This window comes from Malus sylvestris, chromosome 7, assembly GCF_916048215.2.
Source record: "Malus sylvestris chromosome 7, drMalSylv7.2, whole genome shotgun sequence".
NCBI classification, from domain to species: Eukaryota; Viridiplantae; Streptophyta; class Magnoliopsida; order Rosales; family Rosaceae; genus Malus; species Malus sylvestris.
The window spans coordinates 20,489,268-20,514,102 of NC_062266.1; the positions used below are offsets into that span (position 1 = coordinate 20,489,268).

At 38.3% G+C, this 24,835-nt stretch overlaps 1 protein-coding gene across 2 annotated transcripts; it reads left to right on the plus strand.

The window, feature by feature from the left end:
- Positions 1-13,081: 13,081 nt before the first annotated feature.
- LOC126628645 (K(+) efflux antiporter 2, chloroplastic-like) lies at positions 13,082-24,680 on the plus strand. 2 transcript variants are annotated; one of them, XM_050298412.1, is made up of 22 exons: positions 13,082-13,322; positions 13,462-13,539; positions 13,653-15,418; positions 15,579-15,750; positions 15,833-15,923; positions 16,425-16,561; positions 16,677-16,736; positions 16,842-16,961; positions 19,478-19,546; positions 20,027-20,092; positions 20,209-20,298; positions 20,650-20,754; positions 20,849-20,977; positions 21,517-21,726; positions 22,072-22,221; positions 22,529-22,582; positions 22,689-22,747; positions 23,055-23,121; positions 23,199-23,375; positions 23,565-23,621; positions 24,000-24,074; positions 24,257-24,680. In XM_050298412.1, exons 3-22 carry the CDS (start codon positions 13,752-13,754, stop codon positions 24,377-24,379), a joined length of 3,678 nt encoding a protein of 1,225 aa, XP_050154369.1. In that variant the 5' UTR covers positions 13,082-13,322; positions 13,462-13,539; positions 13,653-13,751; the 3' UTR covers positions 24,380-24,680. The 2 variants fall into 2 exon arrangements, with proteins under 2 accessions (XP_050154369.1, XP_050154370.1); XM_050298413.1 differs by lacking the exon at positions 13,462-13,539.
- The last annotated feature ends 155 nt before the right edge of the window (positions 24,681-24,835 follow it).

The following is a 24,835-nucleotide window of genomic DNA, read 5'->3' on the forward strand; positions in this document are numbered from 1 at the left end:
TGAGCTCATTCCTCCAGAGGAAATGCAAGTATTGTCCCTTTATAGATATATTGTACTCAACAAGGAGGGTATTGTTGCAATTAGAATAACATTAATGGAAACATAAGAAGTTCTTGAAACTACAGGGTAGAAAACGTAAATAAAACCCAAAACCATAACAGAAAAGTGGAAATTGGCGCCCAAACAAAAACAGAAAACGGAAATCTGCCGGCTTTCAAATCACTCAACCGTCCAAAGCTCTGTTACTTTCCCTCCAAGAAACGCCCCCCCCTCCCTCCCTCTCCCTCCCTCTCTCCCTCCCTCTCCCTCTCTCTCTCTCTCTTCACCAAGCAATCACCATGTTTGGATTCAGCTTAGAAGCAGGTGCTGTTCTTCTGAGGAAGGCCGTGGCAACCTTCATCATGATAGGCAGCTTCAACGGCGACATGTTCATCTCGAATGACGACATCACTCTGGTAGGGGCCACATTTCCCTTCCCAACGTTGCAAATCCCAAGCCTCCTCGCAGCCCTTCGATTGTGACCTCTTATCAGGGAGGACTTATACTGCACCGTAGGCCTCCTCTAGCTTGCCCTCAGCTTTCGGTGAAAAATGATCGCAATCAGGAAAGCTGAGGGCAAGCCAGAGGAGGCCTCACCTTTCATGTATTACATCAGGGATTACTTTTGAGGAATAGCCTATGGCGCAGGGCGTTAAGTAGATGAGTTCTCCCTGGACTTGCTTCTCGTAGACATCGACGTGGGATTGAGTCTAGAATGGACGGCCTATGTCACCCCCCGATCCCGACATACGTCTAGGATCGACACGCGATGTCACCAAATACCCGTATCTCTAACTTACCCCGCCTCCGGGATATGGCAAAGCACAACTCGAGAATTGAATCGCATAGTAATTTTTCGTACATTTTATGGCTACATCTAACCTCTTCGTTAGACTACCTACGTACCATCAATAGGGATCAAATCATTCGTAGTTCACCAACAATAAACTCTTATCACCACTGCAAGTCATTACTACATACATGTAAACACAGTAACCCTTATGAGACGTAAAGCACATAGCTTCTGAACGTGAATTGTCAAATTGGATTTGGTTTCAATGTAGTAATGCATATAGATATGTATACTTATTAAGACACCCATTTTTTTTGGAAACATTCAAACAAAGAAAGTGATGTATAAACATGAAGTACTTAATCAAAATAGTAATCACACCGAATTAGATTTGTCAAACTATTGATATCTATACCAGCCCTAACCTTACCAATCAATATAATTTAAATACAATCATAAGCAATTACCATATACATACCACTTTCAAATTCTATATCAAAACATAGAGCCAATAGTACGTATAAAAGCAATAATCTAACTATGGTTTGATAATAATTAGCTGGACTAATTGTAGCAAATAAAATAGCTTGTTTTCTTCAAAACCAATCCGATTGGATTGTAAAGATTGAGTAAGGAAGATATGCATGTACTTTGATACACATGTAGATAAAACCACCTGCATATATTCTCTTCATAAGTAATTACATATTTAGTATACAATCGTTTGGAAAACAACCAGCTTCCCAAAGTGGACTAGTCGAAATACTTTGCCAAGGGCAGTAATACGACAATATAGCTTTCTGTGTAATACAAATCTTCAGAAACATGACAATTAAACAAAACATCCCTTTCGGCTTTTATACCATTCTAGGGTTTAGGCATTTGCATATATATATATAATACTAGTTTTGCAAACAATAGCTAATCCACGACAGATTAACCGAAAGAAATATTAATAAGAATTAGCAAAACGGAAAGGATAAAGAGAGTTGAGAATATGAACCCATACTGCAGGTTGACATCCCAAGTGAGAAGGATATGAATATCTTCAACTCCCTTCTCTCTGCTCCTAATTAATTTATATTCCCTTCCTTCCATTTGTCTTTTCTTCTCTTTATTTTTGGGTCGACTAACTGGGAGAAACCAATAAACTCGTAAGGTTGCTCGTCAGGATTATCTGCACATCCTCTCCCAGTTCTTTCTCTCTTCCCTGATAGTGTTTTGGTGATCAGACTCGCAGGACTCGTTCCCCATGGGTGTCCTCTCAAACGCCCCAAAAAAATCAAGAGAATAGGGAGTCCTCCCCCGGAAGGGAAGCGAGTCCCCCTCCGCCCTCCTCTTTTTTTTTCTTTGGGACACTTTGTATGCGGTCCCTAATTATCAATATTCTTTGATTGAAATCTTGTTAGTTTTTAGTTTTTTATTGAGGTCCCTGACATTAATGTAATAATGTAAGTTACTATATTTTTTTAATTAAAAATTAAAAATTGAAATTTGTAATTGTTTATATTAATGAGATTTTAAATAAAACCCATAATTTATGGGATTAAAAATAATAAAAGATAAATTATACTCTCTATTATATTGTGTGTGTTTATATATATATACATATATGTATGGGTACATTAACCAAAATTAACAAAAAAAGTTATTGTACCAAAACATGGATACAATTTCAAATCAACGAAAAAGAATGTACCCATATAAGTTTAAACATGGATTAAAAAATTTGAATGGATTTTATATTAAAAAAAGGGTACATTTTACATATAACAAATTGATATATTTGAGAATGGGTACATTTAAGATTAAAAAAATTGAAAACTTATATGAATTGGTACATTTAAGATTAAAAAATTGAGAATCTTTTTATATATAAAAAAAAAACTAATAGGTACAAACTTAATTTTATTTAATTTTTTATTATTTTTGAAATGTTTGAATTGAAAATTAATTAGAAGTTTAATAGAGGTGTGAGTATTAAACCCTAAATTAATTACTAATTTTTATATTAAAAAATTATATAATAAACAAGTAAATTCATTATCACATTAATGCTAGGGACTTGAATCAAAATTTGAGAACTAATAAGGTCTTAGTCAATGAACAATAAAAACTAAGGACCGGATACTAATTTTTCCTTTTTCTTTCTTTCTTTCCTTTTTCTCGATCCTTCTCGACCTCTCATTTTTCTTCTTTCTTTATTATTTTATTCTATCATTAATACTTTATATCTAGTGCTATTATCTTTTCGACTACTTTACATATAATGATTTATACGTGTTTCGTAAAATCTTTCTTCTAGTTCTAATTTTTTTAATGATCAGTTGTTCATAATAATGAGTGTTGTCAAAACATAGAAATTAATATGTCACACGTGTCCTGACCAGTAAATCAATGAATGTCAACACATACCCTCTAAAGACATTTTGATTGTTTCACATTAAATAAAATAAAATTATGGACGGGTTGTAACAACCTATATATCTCGGGGATGGGAATCACACCATGTGTAGTTCGGATGGTGCTTGCCTAAGTGATTTGGAGGCGTCTGTATAGAGTCTCCCTCTCACTGGTAGGGGCTCCCTTTCCTGACGTCGATCCTCCAGCTTCCATGCCTTCTTTGACATTCCGCCTTTTGTAAATTTTGGTTAGGGCTGGATAGCAAATAAGTTGTTAGTTGGTTGAGGGGACGATTCTCATATTGTGCAATCAGTTCCAGCCGAAATGGCATTGTAAGGTGTCACATCCCAGACCGGCTCCGCCATAGCACGATATTGTTCGCTTTGGGCCCCGACCACGCCCTCACGGTTTTGTTTCTAGGAACTCACACGAGAACTTCCTAGTGGGTCACCCATCTTAGGAATGCACTCGCGCAAACTCGTTTAACTTCAAAGTTCCGATGGAACCCGAAGCTAATGAGTTCCTAAAAGGCCTCGTGCTATATGGAGGTGAGCATATACATATAAGGCACATCACCTCCTTTCCGTTGGTCGATGTGGGATGTTACATAAGGAGTTAGGCAGTCCATGACATGGAAGGCCACCAGACAGTTGTATAGTTTTGCTTTAACTGTAAGTTTTATCGTTCCCAAGGTCTGTATTGAAAGCCCATTAAGGGTTTGGAGGTAGCCTTTTTCTTATTGGCGTCATCGAGAATGCCCATTTCTTCAGCTGCACCCTTAAAGAGGATACTTACTTCTGATATATTATTTATGAAAACTCGACTAACCATAGATTTTAAGATCTGCAGTTTGACAACAAGAACACCTTCACGAGGGAGGGGTTAACAACTTCCAAACCCCCGTTGGAAAACCTCAAGGTATTAGGGCTGATAGGTGGTGGCTCTTTGATTGGAGCCACCGTTCAAGGTTTTCTACATGCTGCCTCTTTCTCCTTTCGAGTCATTCTTAAGTGTTCCTACTTTCCGTTTATGCGATTGATTCTAAAGAATGGTCATTTCCTGATTATCGAATTGGGAGAAGGTTCTAAGCTTTTTAAGGCTTCTTGCGTCGCATTTTGGGAGTAGGTAGTTGGAGCCACGCATTTGAGCTTAGACCAACAATTCTTGTTTGAGTTTGAGTGGGCACTGCTTGGACCATAGGCCTTAAAATGGGAGACGGTGTCTTTGATGTTTTTCACTCGAGTCTTAAGATTAGTGAGTCTCACCTATTTTTTGCCTTGTGAACTTCTTCGAAGATCTTTTAAAGACGCATGTATCTTTAACATGCTTTCCCACACTTGGTCCATGAAGAAAGAATTCTCGTCGAACAGGGTGATGACAGAATCATAGTGTGATCGTTTGGGATGAGCTTCTATTGAGGTAAAGTGATCTAGTTGAGAGGAATATGAGTTCACTCTCAACAAGAGCATCAATTGTTGGAACCAATTTCAAGCACCGTTGTGGATGGTGGAGGCACAAATCCAAATACCCAATAAAACATGAAACAACCATGAGCAAGCCTAAGACCGTTTGAGGAGATTGTGGGTGTGTGATGGCCAAAGGTTCTCTGATGGTCAAGTTAGTAAGCAAGTATAAGACTCAAGAAATGGGCAAGAGAATTAGAGTGCAATGATTGTGTTACCAGACGCGGGCTCTAAAATGGTGTATTTATACATGTCGGGGGTGATGCCTTTTTGGGATAAAATTCTTGTTCTAAGCCGGGAGAACCCTAGAGGATATTTAGAAGTAGATATTGCATCATATTTAGGAGTATGATTACTTACAGCGCATGCTAATTTTGAGATTGTTGGAACTCCAAGACATATAGAGGATCTGGCTGATTCCGCATTGAATCAGATCATCGTATCTTACCGAACAAACATGGTCTTTCTCAACGAAGTCCCTTAGACTTCACCCACTGCTCCAGAACAGGATGATGATGGCACCGTTGGTCCGTTAATCCAGCTTTGCTTAGAGCCGTTAAGTCCATTATCTGACTTCTGAGGTAACTGTATTCACATCCATTTACTCCGACCCTGGTAATTCATGGCCCCACTTGAAAAATTAAAATATTCTACCAAAAAAAGCAGTGCAATTAAAGAATGAAAGAGATTTAAGCACCTGATTTTGTCACCTTCCATCTTAATAACAACTAAGAAGAAAAATTGTTTATCCTTTGTTAACGAAAAGTAATTTGGAAAAAGATCAAAGCACAATGAAAGCATAAAACACAGCAATTGCAAATTAAGAATAACACATTAAAGAGACCTTCCCTCTATTTAAGGACGATTCTCATCGTTCATGTGAGTGGTTTCAAATTGCATTCAATTCTTGTGCCGCTGATCCTATCTGCGGTTGGGGCCCGTGGAGGTTCTTTCCTTTCTTTCTTTGTCTCCTATTTTCCTCCCTTCCATTCATTTTTTCCCATTGCTCTTCAGTTAGATTGGCCATTTTCTCACCCTATAGGTGTCTCTCATTTTTATTCATCTAAGATCCAATCTTCAGTCAAGTTTCACCACGATTTGTTGTGGTTCATCGAGTTGGTGAATAAAGATCCAGTGCTTCCACCAGCTCGGATGTTCTTAACACCACCATCGTTTCTTTGTTGTCTTTCTTTGTTGGTAATATTGCTCGTAGAATCACACATGCTTCTTTCACTTGGTTGCTGCGATGATTGGGGTTGGATGATGAGATTTGATGAGGTGATGCTTGATTGGGGGTGAGGATTTGTGAGGATCGACAAACAATGTTGTGGCGGTGGTTGCAGTGGTGGTCTTAGTTGGTTTTAGATTTCTTTTTGTTTTAGGCCTCAACTTTTGGTTGGACTTCTTTTGGTTTGTTTGGTTGGCCAAATTTTGCTTGTTTGAGCCTTTGTCTTGAATGTTCTTGTTATTGGTAATAAATTTCATCTTTGTAAAAATAAAAAAAAGAATAAAACATTAAATTAGATTAGCCGATGCGAAACTTTGAACCAATAAGAAATATCTAATTTCAGACGAAAAAGAATACATAGACAACCACCATGGTTCTGCTATTTTTGGACCTTGATTCCAACGATGAAGAAAGAGAAAATGACTCTCTCCATTTCCCACATGACCAACTCTCCATTTTTCTTTTTCTTTTTTTTTAATTGTTGTCCAATCAGGTTGTGACACTAGCATTTTAATTAATAAAGGGATAATATATTACTCAACCAATACTTTTTATACCATGTTTGACACCATTATTTCTTTTAAAATTCACTATGTATTCATACTTTTGAAAATATTTCATTAAAAAATACTACTAAAGTACTATAACTTGAACTTTCATCTCAAACCATCAAATTCGCTAAAATACTAAAGCAAACATTATCATTCGTTCTCACTACAAGTGTAGTTTTTTAAGTATAAATATGCACTTATTTATATGATATATAATAAATTTACCTAAATCTGCCTAGTCCACCTAGGCGCATAGAGCCCGCCACTAGACTAGCTCTTAGTGTACTTTGATTAAAATCACCCGATGTTAGAATTCTGAATCCATTACTGGTGGTAAGCATTACCACCACTTGAGGGTGGTAAGCAAAAATGCACAAAAAAACTGAACTTATAACAAAGGAAATGAGAAACACACATCCCTGTTTAATTATGTCATTTGTCTCTAATTGATTTATAGAAATAAAAAGTAGTATGTAAAGAGCTAAAAATGTTGTGAAAATAACCTCTACTCATGAAAACCGCCCAACTCAACTCACCTAAAAAGGTTTTGGGTGGTTTGGTTTGTCCATTTTCTTGTATAGCAACGGATTTGGAAAACTCTGACCGAACTTATTGGATTGGCCAACAGATTAAAGTACTATCCAACCAATTCACTGATGGCCACTCCTATTGGATCATTTATTAATTTGTAATCATAATGAAAGAAATTGAATTGAAGAAGAATTGAATTGAGGAGTTGGAATGATGAGAAGTTATAATTGGATTCCTATAGAAGTAGTTTACTAAAGTATTCTGGAAATTGGAGAACGAATGATAATGTTTTCATGTAAGTTGATTACTAATATACCTGAATCAGAATTTAAAAAAAAAAAGAAAAAAGAAAAAAAAGCCTAATATGATTATATTTGATGTGGGAGTTTAGACCATCTTCAACCGTTGGGTTAAAATCTAAAATTTTTAACCCAAAAAATTTAGGTTTTAATCCTGTTGATGCACAAAACCGGAGGTCTTGGAACAACGTAAATCCGACCGTGAATCTGCATGAAATGTAAATAACACAAGATGTATCGTGGTTCACCCCAAGGTTTGGGTTACGTCCACACTGATTGTATTGTATTTATCTGAGAGGTGAGGGAGAGAACCTCTGTAATGATAGGAGATGTGAGAGGGGTGAGAAGGCTCCAGAAATGGCCTCCTCTAATTGTGAGGGTGAGGGGTCCTTTTATAGAATAAGGACTCCTCACTTATTACATATTTGCCATTTCCTTTATCACATAATTACATTTAAGTCCCCCGAGTATTTGTACGAGATTTAAATATGAGGCCTTAAATATGGTATAAACAGTAGCCCCCCAAGTCTTCAGTCAAGAGAATCTTTTGGCTGGAGACTTGAAATTCAATCCATGTGTGGGTCAAAGTAACTAGATGTTGTCTTGAACTGATGTTCGATATGAGGCGGTGCTCAATCTGAAATGATGCTCAACTAGAAGTAGCACATGCTGCGAGGTTGCTCGGCTCATGGCTTATGTTGCCTTGGTTGGCTCGGCTTGTGGCGTTTGAAGGTGAAGAAGTCCTTTTTATAGAATAAGGGTTCGCTCCTTAATACATAAATGATGGGATAGAGTTGATGCTCACGGCGAGGTGGTTGCTTAGTAGGCGGCGATGCTCTCTAATGGTGGTGAGGGAGTCCATTTTATAGAATAAGGGCTCGCTCCTCAATACATAAGTTATGGGTTATGAGTGATGTTCGCGGCGAGGCGGTTGCTCAGATGGCGGCGTTGCTCTCTAATGAAGGTGAATGAGTCATTTTTATAGAAGAAGGGTTCGCTCCTCACTACATAAATGATGGGCTAGAAGTGATGCTCGCGGTGAGGCGGTTGCTCAGATGGCGGCGTTGCTCTCTAATGAAGGTGAGGGAGTCCCTTTTATAAAATAAGGGCTCGCTCCTCAATACATGAATAATGGGTGCTTTCTAATGAAAGTGAGGGAGTCTCTTTTATAGAATAAGGGCTCGCTCCTTAATACATAAATAATGGGCTAAGTCCCTCAAGTATTTTTCATGAGGCCTAGTTGAAGCCCAATATATGGTACATAATGTAGTCTCCCAAGTCTTCGGTCAATAGAGTCTGTTGGCTGGAGACTTCAAATTGAATCCATGTATGGGCCGAAGTGGCGGTTGTTCGGATACGGTATTTGTATACCTTGCATTGAAGCTTTGTAGGTGAAGATTTGCAAGTGAAGCTTTGAAGCTAGAGCTCTGTAAATGAAGCTTTCGAAGCTGGATGTAAATGAAGCTTTTGAAGCTAGAGCTCTGTAAATGAAGCTTTTGAAGCTGATTGACATGAGTGATGCTCATGAATGTTTATGTTGATTGACATGAGTGATGCTCATGGATGTTGTCATGAGTGATGCTCATGAATGTTAACATGAGTGATGCTCATGAATGTTGACATGAATGATGGTCATGAATGTTTATGTATGATTGTCATAAGTGATGCTCATGAATGTTTATGTATGAATGACATGAGTACTGCTCATGTATAATTTGGAGTACTGGGCGTACTTTTGATCACCTGGTTGGTGGCATGAAAGGGAGTACGGCTTGTACATTTCATCACCTAGTTAGTGGCATGAATGGCTAGTTGCCAAATGATATTAGAGTACGGGTTGTACATTTCATCACCTGGTTGGTGGTAATAGCGACAGGTTGCCGAATAATTGTGGAGTACTTGGCGTACTTTTGATCACCTGGTTGGTGGTAATAGCGGCAGGTTGCCAAATAATTGTGGAGTACTGGGCGTACTTTTGATCACCTGGTTAGTGGTATTTTGGGCTTATGGGCCTTCGCCCTCTACACAACATTCCAGCCCATTTATTTTGGGCTTTGCCCTTTTCTTTTAATTTTTTTTAAAATTTTTTATTTTACCCTTTGATGGGGTTTATACAGATATTTCCGAAAGATAAGGAAAATAAATTACATCATTTTGGTGAGGTGTTTATTCCTTGCTTTTGCAGTGTCCCCATATGCCTCCCTTTTGCTTTCCTCTTTTCTGCTTTTGTTTCTTTTCCCGTAGCTTTACTGATGTTATCACGAGAGAAAATGGTTTTGCCCGTTATGGCAGTGGCAACTTTATGTCAGCTGCCCGCACATTGCCTTTGTGAACAAGACTCTTGCAACTTGCGTCAACATTTTCCAAGTCATATGGTTCCACACCCCATGCTTCAGTATCCTCTTCTTTCTTTTAGCATATGGCAGACAATAATAATATGATTAATCATAAAAAACTTATCTTCTTCTTTTAGCATATGGCAGACAACAATAATATGATTAATCATAAAAAACTTATCTCATTCGTTGCAAACCAATCAGGTTGGGAAGATGACCACTGCAGATCCAGGTGGAGGAGAATGATGACTCCAGCGGCCTCCCGGTTAATCGAACCACGGTCCGCGTCAGTCGTCGGGTTTGTTCAACCTGAGTCAGCTGCAATGAAAGAGTGACTTAGTTTCAGTCGCGGCGTTTCTGGGACTTTAGTTTCGTTCCGGGAACCAATGGATGCGCGAAAGATCTTCTCGGCGGCGACGAAATCGAGGGGCTTGGGAGGATTGACGGAGGATTTGTGGCACCAGCTGAGAATGGCGGACCAGAGGGCGAGGTTGAAGATTACGAATGAGAGATCTGGCGATGGAGGGTCTGGGAAAGCAGGCGTGAAGCTGAGGGACTTGCAACTTGGACGCAGGCGCGTTCGAAGGTGTGGACGGATGAAACAATGACGGGGTCTACCATTAGAAAATCGGAGATTGGACAGACGAACTCTTTGGGAGCTTGCGGCTTTGAAGTTTTCAACGAAACTGCAGACGACGACCTCTGAACAAGCTTCCATCTTCGCCGGGTCTCGTGCTTGCTCTGCTCATCTCCGCCACTCTCTCCGATGTCGCGAAAGCCCATTCGTTCTCTTTTGATTTGTGGACCATCAACTTCATAAAAGCTTCCTTGAAAAAGTGGGGAGTTGCTTTCCTGAAGGATTGCCTTTCAATAGGCGTTCTACCTGTCAATAGTTCCAACATGACTACTCCAAAACTGTAAACATCACTCTTTCCTGTAAACGTTGATGGCCTTGTGCATTCTGGAGTATTGCATCCCATCCAGAGGTTTTGGGGTAAAGAAAGGATTGAGATCGATGTCAAGAAAAATATTGGATAATTTGATGTTCTTGTGAACTGTGGATGGAAAGCAAACATCATGCAGGTACCTGGAAACAAGTTACAAAGAGTTTATTACAATTATTAGTCCGGGCCTTTTAACGGTCCGCCTAAGCTGCATGCACCAAAGAGACCAGCCCATTCAAAGTAACCGTCGGCGAGCTCGGGCTCAACAAGGTGCCCAGCGAATAAGGCCTTGTTCTTGGCCTCGATCATCTACACCCAGCGAACAAGTTTGTTGTTCTGAGAAATCAAACTTGAGAGAGATAGAGAGAGAGAGAGAGAGAGAGAGAGAGAGAGAGAGAGAGAAAGAGAGAGAGTTGAGCGTCTCTTGGGTTTTGCAGATACACGGTGGACAGTGATGAGGTTGTGAAGGTTTCACGGTGGTGAGATGAAAAATTGAGAGAGAACCGATGTAGCTTTTCGTATCGATTCCCACAGACGGTGCCAAATGTTAATGCACAAAACCGGAGGTCTTGGAACAACATAAATCCGACCGTGAATCTGCATGAAATGTAAATAACACAAGATGTATCGTGGTTCACCCCAATGTTTGGGCTACGTCCACACTGATTGTATTGTATTTATCTGAGAGGTGAGGTAGAGAACCTCTGTAATGAGAGGAGATGTGAGAGGGGTGAGAAGGCTCCAGAAATGGCCTCCCCTAATTGTGAGGGTGAGGGGTCCTTTTATAGAATAAGGACTCCTCACTTATTACATATTTGCCCCTTCCTTTATCACATAATTACATTTAAGTCCTCCGAGTATTTGTACGAGATCTAAATACGAGACCCTAAATATGGTATAAACAAATCCAAAACAGTTTTTTTGCTCCAACTTTTTTAATTAAATTTTTAGCCCAAGATTTCTAAAGAATTAATTTAGGATAATTTTTTTTCTTAAAGTAACTTTAAAAAAAAATTATGTAGATTACCATAATTTAATTTTATGAACATTTTAACTTGAAAATATTTGGATTCGGATAAATATTGAAAAGCCAATAAACCGGCACCATGAAACTTATATGACACTATAAAAGAATATGAAACATGTGAAAGAAATTTTTTTCTTAATTATTTTAGTTGTAGGATTTAAATTTGGACCTTTAGATATATATAGCTATTATCATTGAATTTGATCATATTATATTTTAGCCGCTAAATTCAATGAATTTATAAATAAATAAATAAATAAAAACACATATATGGTGGCTAGCCCACTATCTAGAAGGAGAAATTTTGCCTAAATTTGCCCTAAAAATGAGTTTTGGATTAAAACTCATACTTGGTCCAAGGGTTGGAGCAAGTTAGAGTAAGTTTAAAATCTAAAATTTAAGTTTTACTCCAAATATTGGAGTAGGTCTTAGGAGCCGAATTCTTTATTTTAAGGATTCAATTTTGCAGAGTGTAGGGAGTTTGACGTATATTTTCATTTCAAAAATATTAACATACACTTGAATAGGAGTGCAATTTCCATTCCTCGTATTCAATCATGTACACGCGCCACGGAAATAGCAAATGACATGCGCCAGATTGATTTGTTACACGGGCCCACCTAATAAGCTCAAATCTGTATCCTCCGTCGCTGAAGGCCTGCAGATTTTGCTGAGTTTGCAAACTTGTAAGTCGTGACGCATAAGAAGTGGCTAAAATCCAAATATATTATTATCACCACTCATGACCCATTCATCCTTCAACCGTATTTGCATAAGATAATTACTATTAAAGATACAAGGAAAAGTTTTATTCGCATTTTTTAGTAGTAAGCTTAGCTTCACAATAACCTATTAATAATACAGTTCAAATTTACTTTTAGCGTGAATCGAATATAAGATTTCTCACTTACAAGTGAAAATGAATATCACTAAACCGTAGTACTGACTTCAGTTCACATTTAAAAAAACTTACCCAAATTCCTTTAAATGCACTAACCAGTCGTATAGAAGTACATAGATGTGTATTTGGATACCATATTATATAATATATATTTGAAATTTAGATTTTGAGGCAACTAATATTAATGTTGACCATGATATACCAGTTGGTGGGTAATGAATATAATCTATGTTTGAAAAATTAATTGGAACTTAACAAATATGGCATTTCAATAATTTAAGTATTTATTTGGAATGTTTAAAAATGTTAAGACCAATGAAAAAGTTAAAAAATTCTAAAAAGTTAGAAAATTAATTTTTTTTTTAAAAACACCTCTTTAAATGGGTTCGTAAGGGTAAAATTATAATTTAACTTTAAATATTGACAAATTTAAGCATTATTTATTATTTTTTTCGCGAGAATGTGGTAGGTTAGGTGTACCGTGTACGTGTGTGCATACGTGGGGACAAAACGAAGTTGTATTTTCCTCATAGAAAAAAACAAATGTATTTGTTTGATTATTTATTTATTTTTTATTTCGTTGCGAGGACGGAGGAGGCGTTTTTACATTTCCGACCTTCCAAAGAGAGAAGAGGCAGTTAGACTACTGGACTGGAAGCTGAGTTTCCATTTCCTTCTCCAGAGCAGACTGAGCGAGCCGAACCAGTACCAAAACAACGTCGTCGATTGTTTCTCGCACTTCTCACTTCCGCCATTTTCCTCTCGAACTCCGCCTTTGGTTTTCCCAGCTGTTTCCTCCGATTATCGGTAAGTCCGCCGCATGCACGCACGCACGCACTTGCATTTACATATACGTATTCGTATACGGTTGGCTGCGTCTGTTTGTAGTTATTGGAACTAATTCGTGTTCCGATTATTCTGTGTGTATGTGTATTTGTGTGATTAGGTACGTGTGGATTTGTTTGGGATTTTGTGAAATGTGAACGAACTGGCGTATGTGTGAATTTATGCATGTTGTGCGAAGGTGCGAGTTTACGGATTTTTGGTGGTTTTAGGGTTTAGAGCTATTGATTTTTATGAATTTATGAGTTGATTTGATGTTATTTTATTTATAGTAGATTGGATTTGTTTGGCCAGGTGTTTGTCGAAAAATCGAGCGAGGAATGAGAGTGTCAATGTGATGCTGATTGCGGTTATAGGCGTTTGAGTGTGGTTTTTTTAGGCTGCTGTTCGAATATGGATTTTCTGTGTAGTTTTCAGCAGCCAAATGTGTTATATGGCAGTGAAGGGGCTAGTTATAAGAGGTTGAATTGCTTTAGTAGTTCACCGATTATCTTTGGGAGTAAAGATGTTAGTTGTAACTTTCTGGGTAATTCGAGAATTGTTGTGAAAGCATGGTCAGGTAAGAAGTTGAAGAGAACTGTCTGTGTAAGTGGTTGTAGGATTTCACGTTTGACCTATAGAGAAAAAGCTGATGATCGTTTGTGGAATTCGAATCCGAAAGTGCCTTTATCTTGTAACTTTGGTAGTGTTTTCAAAGGGTCAAGAACAGTTTGGTGGTCGCGGTGTCAGAGTAATGACTCATTAGCGTATGTTAATGGAAATGGTCAGAATGTGGAATACCTAGAAGGTCATGATGAGAGCTCAGGAGTTGGGTCTGTTCATGATGCCGAGTTGAGTGATTCCAGAGAAGAAGATGGATATGAAGAACAAAAAGAAGAACCAGAGGCACCTACATTGGATGAATTGAACGAATTGCTGCAAAATGCCATGAAAGAGCTTGAAGCTGCACGACTTAATAGTACCATGTTTGAAGAAAAGGCTCAGAGAATATCAGAAGCCGCGATATGCCTACGGGATGAAGCAGCAAATGCTTGGAATAATGTTAACTCAACCCTTGATACTGTCCAAGAGATCGTTCATGAAGAGACTATTGCCAAAGAAGGCGTTCAGAAAGCAAAAATGGCACTTTCATTAGCAGAGGCAAGGCTTCGGGTGGCAGTGGAATCTTTACAGGTTGCAAAAAGAGAGACCAATTCTTCTGAAATTTCACAAGAGAATGATGGGGAACATGATTGCAAAGAAGAAGAAAAAGCACTTTTGGTTGCCCAGGAAGATATTAAGGAATGCCAGGCGAATTTGGCCAACTGTGAGGCAGAGCTAATGCACTTGCATAGTAAAAAAGAGGAGTTGCAGAAGGAAATGGACAGGTTGAATGAGGTTGCAGAGAAAGCACAGCTCAGTGCTTTGAAAGCAGAAGAGGATGTAACCAACATAATGCTTTTAGCAGAGCAAGCTGTTGCTTTTGAACTTGAAGCTGCAAAGCATGTCAACGATGCAGAAATTGCATTACAAAGAGCACAGAAATCTATCTCCAACTCAATGGTTGACACCACAGAAAACAACCAAGGACAGGTGTTGAGTGATGATAATCCTGCTCTTGAGGAAGGGGAGACGGTAGTCCTAGGAAGTTCTGCTGATATCATTGTTGAAAGGGACAGAGATGTGGTAATTGATGGTGATTTGTTGGCTGTCAAGCCTTTGGCAGACAGCCCTTCTGACAAAATCAGCCAGAGTTTTGAAGACGCAAGTCAATTTGTTGATTTGAGTGATCATGAGAATGGAAAGTTAAGTTTGGATTCTCTAAAAGACGCTGACGTAGAAGCTGAAAAGTCAAAGAATGTGGTTCAAGCTAAAAAGCAGGAAACTCAGAAGGACTTGAGTAGGGAGAGTTCACCGTTAAATTCTCCAAAGACATTATTGAAGAAATCTTCTCGTTTCTTTTCTGCATCTTTCTTCTCTTCTGCTGATGGGACTCCGACATCAGTTTTCCAAGGTCTGATGGAGTATGCAAGGAAGCAATGGCCAAAGCTGGTTGTCGGGATGTTCCTATTTGGAGTAGGGTATGTAGTGTTTTTTCTACTTGTTATTTCGTTTATTACTGTGCCTTGTTTTCCCCTCTTCAATAGGGTTTTCTTTTAAAAAAATTCCTGCTCTTATAATGGTTATATGGGGTGTGAGCCTTGTCTTGCTTTGACCTCAAGATGTTGAAATTGATCACAGGCTCACCTTTTATGCTAATCGAGTGGAAAGGGCCACACAACTGTTACAACAGCCAGACGTCATCACCACTAGTATTGAAGAAGTTTCCTCAAGTGCGAAGCCTCTAGTTCGAGAATTACAGAAACTTCCTAGAAGAATTAAAAAACTAATTGATATGATTCCTCATCAAGAGGTATGTTGCCTAACAAAATTTTTATTTTGGTCTAACGTCTATCATAATTTCAACTTTCTGATCTGTTCTATCTTTTTCTCAGGTGAATGAGGAGGAAGCTTCTCTTTTTGACATGTTATGGTTATTGTTAGCAAGTGTGATATTTGTGCCTGTATTTCAAAGAATTCCTGGAGGTAACTGAATCTCTATAGCTTTAATTTCTATTTCACACTTGTTTGGTTTTTTTTTTGTCATTTCAAATGTAGGCGAGTAGTATTTTCTAGTTGGTTTTGGTTATAGAGTTGCATTACTTTTTAAGCTTTAGAATATAAACCATAAAGTTCGGAGTTCCACCAACCAAACACTGAACTTTTAATGTGTGGATTAGCTATATGTCTTTCTACTGTTTTATTTATTTATTTTTCACTTCCTTGTCATATGCCTTTCACTTTCTTGTCATATACCTTTTTATAATCTAGACTTACACTTAGCCAACCTCTGTACTGCAGCACCCTACCCTATTACACTTTCTTGAACTTAGCTAAAGTTTCATTAAGAGGGTAATTCTATGGATTTGATCACAAGTTGACAAAATACGTTTTGGTTCTTTTCCACATCACACCATCATATCATAACTGCCTGGGCTTATAACGCCATTTCACTGATGGGTATCATCTGTCTTTTGCTATCTTTAGGCAGTCCTGTTCTTGGGTATTTAGCTGCTGGCATCTTGATTGGGCCTTATGGCCTCTCTATTATTCGTCATGTACATGGGACAAAGGCAATTGCTGAATTTGGGGTTGTTTTCTTGCTGTTCAACATTGGCCTCGAGGTGGAGTGGACAAATTGGACATATTGCTATTTCAATTTGTTAAAAAAAATAAAAATTATGCTTAATTTGAATTACAATGAGGAAAATTAACAATACTCTGGTTTGCATTTTTTAGCTTTCTGTTGAAAGGTTGAGTTCAATGAAGAAATATGTATTTGGATTAGGCTCTGCTCAGGTGAGTTACTCATATTCGTTTCGGCCTGGCCATTAGTAAGATTTTCTGTATTGGTAGTGAGAAAAAAGTTTTCTATCAGTTTGTTAATATGCATAACCAATGCAGGTTTTGGTGACAGCTGTTGTGGTTGGTGTGGTTGCTCATTATGTTTGTGGGCTGCCTGGACCTGCTGCAATAGTAATTGGCAATGGTCTGGCTTTATCATCCACTGCAGTTGTTCTGCAGGTAATGTTTTGCTTTATTTATTTTCTCATTCAAAATGTAAGTATATGGGTAGATAGATGAAGAAATACAATATTGAGTATCTGGATATGTTCAATACAGATATATTAAGTTACTAAGGGGTTTTTGGACCTTATAATAAATACAAAATTCATGATGACTATGATGAAGTGGGTAACTACTGTGGAAATTTTCCTTCTTTGAGAAAAAAAAAAAAAAAAGCCTTGTTCTCTTGGAAAGGGGTCTGGGGTGTGAATATTCCAGTAAAAGCAGCCTTCTTCATGTGAGAAATGAGAAGCAGCTCACCATGACAGTTTAATTATTGATAGTTTGTGGGTTAGAGGCAGAATATTGGTGAGTAGGTATTGTTTGTATCAAACACAGCAGGCCAGCACAAAAAATGATTTAATTCTTCTGCATTGTTCAGTGGCTTCAAAATACTGGTTTTTATCCTATATTCGTTTAGTATTTCTTGTAGTTCAGTTTCTGGTTCTCTATTGGGTTGACATGTTCAGTTCGTTAAAAGCACAATAGAGCAGTGTGTATATTGTTCATCATGTGTGAATTCTGGTGTGGTGTTCAGTGGTACATAAGAGCTATGACCAAGAAGGGTAAAAGAATAGCAAAGAAACAACACTAACAAAGTTTAGACACATAAATTTTGAAGGTCTAGCTGCCATATTATTACCCAGAAGGGTAAAGGAACAGGACCATTGCTGGATAATTGGAAAGTCCCTGTGGGTCAACCTCTGTGCTCCGTGGCAAGGTAGACTAGCAAACAGGCCTAACCTTTACTCACATTCGAGAAAACACTCCAAACAAGATTGCTTGCTTTAAGATCGAAGAGGCACCGTCCTCCGAATCTCGAGAGCCAGACTCCCAAAATGATTACTTTCTCAAAAAGCGACGAGACACCGCTCTCCGAATCTCGAGAGCCAGACTCCTAGCAGGATTGCTTTCTCAAAAATCGAAGAGGCACCGTTCTCCGAATCTCGAGAGACAGATCCCTGACAGGATTGCTTGTTCGAAAACCGAAGAGGCACCGCTTTCTCAACTTCGAGAGCCCCTTAGATAAAGCTTGTCTGTAATCCTCACACCGCTTTCTCAACTTCGAGAGCCAGATCTCCTTGGATAAAGCTTATCTGTAATCTTCACACGTAACATCAGCTTTCCAGATACCACAGACCACTTTTTCAAAGTGCTCTGACAGAGTTAAAACACGTGAAGTTGGCAGCTCCCACTACCGTGCTATGACCAAGCAGGGTAAAAGAATAGTATTACTCCTTGTTAGGGAGACTCCTATATATGTCGACCTCCATCCTCAACGGACAGGCAGACCTGCAAAAATGCTCAACCCTTCCTCATATTTGAGAGGGCACTCCCAACGAAGCCTCTCGAAATACTCAGCTTTCTTTCCCCCCGAGAATACCTCTGCAAACAAGCTACACTAGAGCAAGAATATCTCATATCATCAGGGTTAAAAGCAAGAGTATCCCATATCATGCTTTTTCCCTGTCTTTTCCTTTGGCCTTGTTCTTACCTGCAAGACAAGGAGAAAGAGAGCAATCAGTTAGCACTTGGAATCAAGCTTCCAGTCCGGAACTGACTGCCTGGAACCCCATTGCTCTCGAGTACTCATCTTCAACATCTTATGCTTCCCGAGAAGATACCACATCTGCCTGATGAACAAATAGGGCAAGTGAGAAGGATACAAGGAAGCATGTGGAGACAAGTGCAACCACGTGCCGATACATCCACTACTTTGTCAACAGCAAAAGTATCCCATATCAGCAGGGTCGAACGTACTCTAGATTTGATGGACTTGTTTTGACCCTCAAATTCTTCAGTCGGCCTTATACTCTGGCGGAAACAAGAAAACCCTCCAGCCCAGTTCAAGAATAAGCCTGTGGAAAGTTACTTCTTCAAAAGCAAAAGTATCTCATATCACCTTTTCTCCTTTTCTTCTCTTTATCCTTCATGCTACCTGCAAGATAAGGAGAAGGATAACAATCAGCCGGAACTCGAAATCAAACTTCTGATCTGGGACTGATTGCTTGGAACTCTGATTGCATACCTTGTCTGTCACCTCTTTCAGCAGATCCCCTAGCTTGGCGACTTGGTTCGAAGATGTGACCACGGGACAGAGGTTCAGGGCCGAAGGGGTAGAGGAAGACCTAGGAAAACTTTGGAAGAGACCCTAAGAAAAGACTTAGAGTACTTGGATCTAACGGAGGGCATGACACAAAACCGAGCGCAATGGCGTTCTAGGATTCATATAGCCGACCCCACTTAGTGGGAAAAGGCTTTGTTGTTGTTGTTGTTGTTGTTCTGTTCTTCCTAGATTTCTTGCTTGATCTTATTTTAGTCTATATGTTATTTATGGTTTCTGTACATGGGTTGCATTTCTCTGCACTTTTTCCCAATAATTTATTTATTTTTTATAAGAAAAGACTGCAAGAGCCTACTAATGAATATTCTTTTGACAGGCAAGTAATTAATATGCTTCAACTTATTTTCAGGTCTTGCAAGAGCGGGGTGAGAGCACTTCACGTCATGGCCGTGCTACGTTTTCTGTCCTACTTTTCCAGGTCACTTTGAATTTTAAAAAACATGTCAAGGGTCCATTGGTTTCAAAAGACTTCATTTTCTGGAAAATGACTTGGTACATTTTTTAATATATTAACGGTATATTTGGTAACTTAGAGTTTGTGGTCTAGTTGAATCAACTAAACATCTTGACACATAGATCCATGATTTTAGAGTCCTTACTTTTGCATCTTTACAGTGAGCAATTATGGTAGGGTGATCATCTTCAGCAATGCATATTGCATAGTTTGGATTTGAGTCCTCCATACAGTAAATACCCATCAGAGCTTTAAATTTAGTGCATGGTTAAGTGACGTTATGGTTACGTACTATGTGTTGATTCTTGGCAATTAGATTGCTACCCCTTCCATCATTATTTTAGGCTTTTCTTTGCACCATTGGTTATTTCATATCATCTAGGTTTGTTTCACAAATCATTGAACTAAATTAGTTACATTACTCACTTTTTGGTTAATTTTCAGGATTTGGCTGTTGTGGTTTTGCTAATTCTTATACCTCTGATTTCACCAAATTCATCCAAAGGAGGGGTAATACTACTTATCCTCTCCTCTTGCTGTTGAGAATCTAATCATTGTTCAGAACTTCAGAGCCAAACATGCTACTTATTTTTATCATACTAAGTAACTTCATCTTCTACTTGTAGATTGGTTTTCAAGCCATTGCTGAAGCTCTTGGACTTGCTGCTGTAAAGGCAGCAGTTGCCATCACGGCCATAATTGCTGGTGGACGCTTGGTAAGTCTTCGTACATCCAAAACTTTTGAGAATTATGTCAATGAAATGGGTGAATTCCCAGGAAAAGTAACTGCACGGCTGGTTTAGGCATTTACAGTTGAAGCTTCAAATGGTTCAACAGACTACTAAGTCTCCATTGTTGCAATCTTGATTGAAAATAATGCTAAACCATGTTCTCTTAGAGTAAGTAAAGGACTGGGAGGAGAGGAAACATATATTTCATATTGCTTGAGAAAACAAGTTCGGAACGTTTTCCAATTTTTTTACAAGCTCTGTTGTTTTATCTCATCAAGTTCTTTTAAGAGTTAAGTTTGTGCGTTGAAGCTAATGTTTCTTTTTGTGGTTTTGCAGCTGCTTCGACCAATTTATAGGCAAATTGCAGAAAATCAAAATGCAGAAATATTTTCTGCCAATACTTTGCTTGTTATTCTAGGAACAAGTCTTCTCACTGCCAGGGTAGATTGTGCATTCTATGTCTTTTAGTTAATTTATTTTTGGGTCATTCCTGAGAGTTACAAAGTTTTGTGCTTTTCTTTTGTCTCCTGAATAGGCTGGACTATCTATGGCATTGGGAGCATTTTTGGCTGGTTTGCTTCTTGCAGAAACTGAATTTTCTTTACAGGTTGAGTCCGATATTGCTCCATATCGTGGTCTTCTACTGGGCCTCTTCTTTATGACGGTATGTGGTTTCTGGTGGCAATTGTTTGAGGTTGAATTGAGAGAATAATTGAGAAATAGAGAGGGAAGACCTGCCCCTAAAACTACTTTTTGTTCAAAAACAGAAAAGAAACCCCTGACAAATTCAGTCCATTCCCGGGTTGGGCGTACATGTCTTTAATTGGTAGGGATGTCAATCCATGATTTCCTAGCATTTCTTTCCATACCACCTCAAGAATTTTGAACAAATATTACATACCGTAATCTAAAAGTGAGTCATAAAGTGTCACTCTTTCTGTAATGTTAGATGATACTGCTTGTAAGAAACAGTTCTCTGTGATTGCTTGAAATGGATTTTCTTCTGGATTATATGATAACAAGGAAACTTAGCGGATTGTTTAAAACAAAATTATCCAATTTCTAATTTAGAGAAGGATGTTACTTGAGTTCTTGACTTTGAAATTGTTTTTAATTTTAGTCAAATGATCCTGTCAGTCTATTGTCTGTACAATGTCGCTCTTATATCTGCAATTTGTAACAACTATTTTTATGGGTTTTCAGGTTGGAATGTCTATTGATCCGAAACTTCTTCTTTCAAACTTCCCGGTTATAGCTGGATCATTAGGACTTCTGATTGGTGGGAAATCCTTATTGGTTGCTTTGATTGGCAAACTATTTGGCGTTTCAATAATATCTGCAATAAGAGTTGGTCTTCTTCTTGCTCCTGGTGGAGAGTTTGCATTTGTTGCATTTGGTGAAGCTGTTAATCAGGTTGCTTCCTTTAGCCGTTGATACTGCTTCTGAGAATTGCTGGTTTTCATGTAGCAGCTATAAAAATTTACTAAGTTTATATGGTCTTTTTGGTGTTTATTTCCTACAAGTAATGTCCTACAAGTAATGTAGTTGCGGATAGTAGCTTTCTTTTAATGCATTAAAGGTGTTAACCAATATTACAAATTAAGATTCATAATGTTAAGTTGACAGGGTAAAAACAATACTGAATGTTTTTATTAAATTGCTATTGAAAATTGATTAACTACTTTGCTATATGCAGCTTAATGTCTTCTCAGCCATTATGTAATGTTAGAAGTATCGAACTAACTGTGGCATCTGCAGGGAATAATGACTCCTCGGTTATCATCTTTGCTTTTCCTTCTTGTTGGAATTTCAATGGCCATCACACCATGGCTAGCTGCTGGAGGGCAGTTAATTGCATCTCGTTTTGAGGTGCATGACGTTCGAAGTTTACTACCAGTCGAGAGTGAGGTAAATGCCCGACGAAGATGTACTTTTGTCACTCTTGATGCTCTGCCTAGACTAAAGCATTCTCTTCCACCCAGAAAATCCTTTTAATTAGAATCTACAACAATATATTTCCCTGTTTATTTAGGAACTTGATTAGCATATAATAACTGCAACTATGCACATAGTATTTGTTAATTCTTATTTCTTGTTGTTTAGGTTGTGTTGGAAATGAGACAAATGTAATTCTTCATTAATCCTCGACTTTTTTGGTAATTACCATTTAGCATTTACTGATAATTGGTGTCTCTTGGATTGCTTACATTTTCAGACGGATGATTTACAAGGTCATATAATCATCTGTGGATTTGGGCGAGTTGGCCAGGTTGTAAAAAATTGCAGCTATCATACAATTAATTCTAAATCTTTCAAGCTTTTACATGTATTTGTAACGTTTGTAATTTGTTTTTTCCCTCCCTTTTTATTTTCAGATAATTGCACAGCTTCTTTCTGAGAGTCTAATTCCATTTGTAGCTCTTGATGTGAGGAGGTAATCTTGAGGACATTTCCAAATTTTCTTTATAATTGATATTTCTAGAATTACTACTTTGGATGTTTACATGTTAGTTTCATGTGTATTTAACAACTTCATGTTAGTCTAGTTTGTCTGCACATCTCAACGGATGGTTTTTGGAGTTTATTTATGTTCTTAGCCAGTACCAAGGACACGATAACAATAAAAAAGTATATTTCAAGGCCTGAAAATCTTTGGAATGGTTGGTCTCCGGAATTAGGGTTATAATTCTGCAAAACACTGCAACTCATAATGTCTCGTTATTTTGTTCTTTGTTGTTCAGTGATAGAGTGGCAGTCGGACGCTCGCTGGACCTTCCAGTCTACTTTGGAGATGCTGGTAGCCGAGAGGTATGTACAATAAGTTGAAATTATAGTTATTTCATATGCGAGTTTATGATTTGAAATGCTTTCTACCCCATGAGTAGGTGCTCCACAAAGTTGGTGCTGAAAGAGCATGTGCTGCAGCAATCACTTTAGATTCTCCTGGTGCAAACTATAGAACTGTTTGGGCTCTGAGCAAGTATTTCCCTAACGTGAAAACTTTTGTCCGTGCTCATGATGTTGATCATGGTCTTAATTTGGAGAAGGCTGGGGCTACAGCGGTAATATTTTTATGCCTGTTCTTAATATGCTCTCTGTTGCCAGCACCTGTCCAAAGTAATTTAATGGATTAGTATATTATTTTATATATTTTCGAGCAAGATTTTCTGTAATGACGAATGAGTGGCAACTTACAGGTTATCTATCATGCGTCGCATTCATGAGTTGACTAATTCTCATGAAACTTTCAGGTTGTCCCAGAGACCTTGGAACCTAGTCTACAGTTGGCAGCTGCTGTCTTAGCTCAGGTAAGTTAGTTGATTGTCGATATTTCTTTTCACTTCCATCTAGATGTAAGTATCTAACAATTGGACTCAAGTGATCTCCAATTGGACCTCTTTTTAAGCATCATAAGCCAATGCCGTTGGGAGAAAAGACATTAACCCACATAGTATATCATCAAGCAGAGATTGGTTGAATGGGACATGTAATTGGCATGAGCTTGGTTTTATTTCGATAAATTTTTACATTTCATCATTAGATGGCCATCGTCGAAGATTCTTTTTGCTGTATTGTCTTCAAATGTTCAACAGTTTTGCCCACATTCTGCTTTTCTTGTTTTTAAACATTGTTTTTGCTTTAAGTGTCTAACATCATCGTCTCCTCTTATTTTATCTCCTCCTCAGGCTAAGCTACCCATGTCAGAGATCGCATCAACAATCAATGAGTATAGGTCCCGTCACCTTGGTGAGCTAACTGAGGTACTCCACGTTTAATTTATCTCATCGTCTTCTCCTTTTGTTTTATTTTATATTTTAAGCCAACAATTTTACCGCAACCTCAGTTTTGGCTTTGACCATTAAGTATGAACTAAGTTCCAGCACTTCTGACTTCTCTTCATCCCGATACTTGAGATATTCGGATTTATGTTTTTCTTCTACAGTTATGTGAAACTAGCGGAAGTTCTCTTGGCTACGGGTTTTCTCGAATGATGAGTAAACCCAAAACTCCGACTCCGGATTCCACAGATGAGAACCAGTTCACTGAAGGAACGCTGGCCATCTAGATGGTGGCAAACACGGTAAATGATAAAAGGAAAATGTAGAAACAGCTCGAGAACTGTATAGCAGATTACTTCTTCGATTTTGGACCCGAAACAGAAATGATTCATCTTCCAATGGGTATTAAATTGTACAGAAATTACACCGAAGAGGCAATCAATAGCAAACAGTCGGCTGACAAACTTTTGTTCCATAAACTTTGTTGAACAAACCTATATTCTTGATGCATCCTTCTGTCTCAAGGCACCACCTTTTTGTTTTGGGCTGTGTCGGGGTCCAAAGTATAGAAAACCGTAAATTTCCCAACCTTTTGTTGGTATTTATATTACTTTATGTTTCTTTATTGCTTGACGAAAATACGGTGCTACGCGGTTTATGGCTTTGTGGGCTGTAGAGCGAAAATTATGTATCATTTATGGTTCAAACGATGTTATCCTCAAAATGGGTTGGCAAAAATATTG

Excerpts from the sequence above, each read along its gene's own strand:
- LOC126628645 (XM_050298412.1), top strand. The coding sequence starts at position 13,752 with ATGGATTTTCTGTGTAGTTTTCAGCAGCCAAATGTGTTATATGGCAGT. Across the intron at positions 20,299-20,649 it reads TAATTGCTGGTGGACGCTTG|CTGCTTCGACCAATTTATAG; the intron begins GTAAGTCTTCGT and ends GTGGTTTTGCAG. Across the intron at positions 20,755-20,848 it reads CAAGTCTTCTCACTGCCAGG|GCTGGACTATCTATGGCATT; the intron begins GTAGATTGTGCA and ends TCTCCTGAATAG.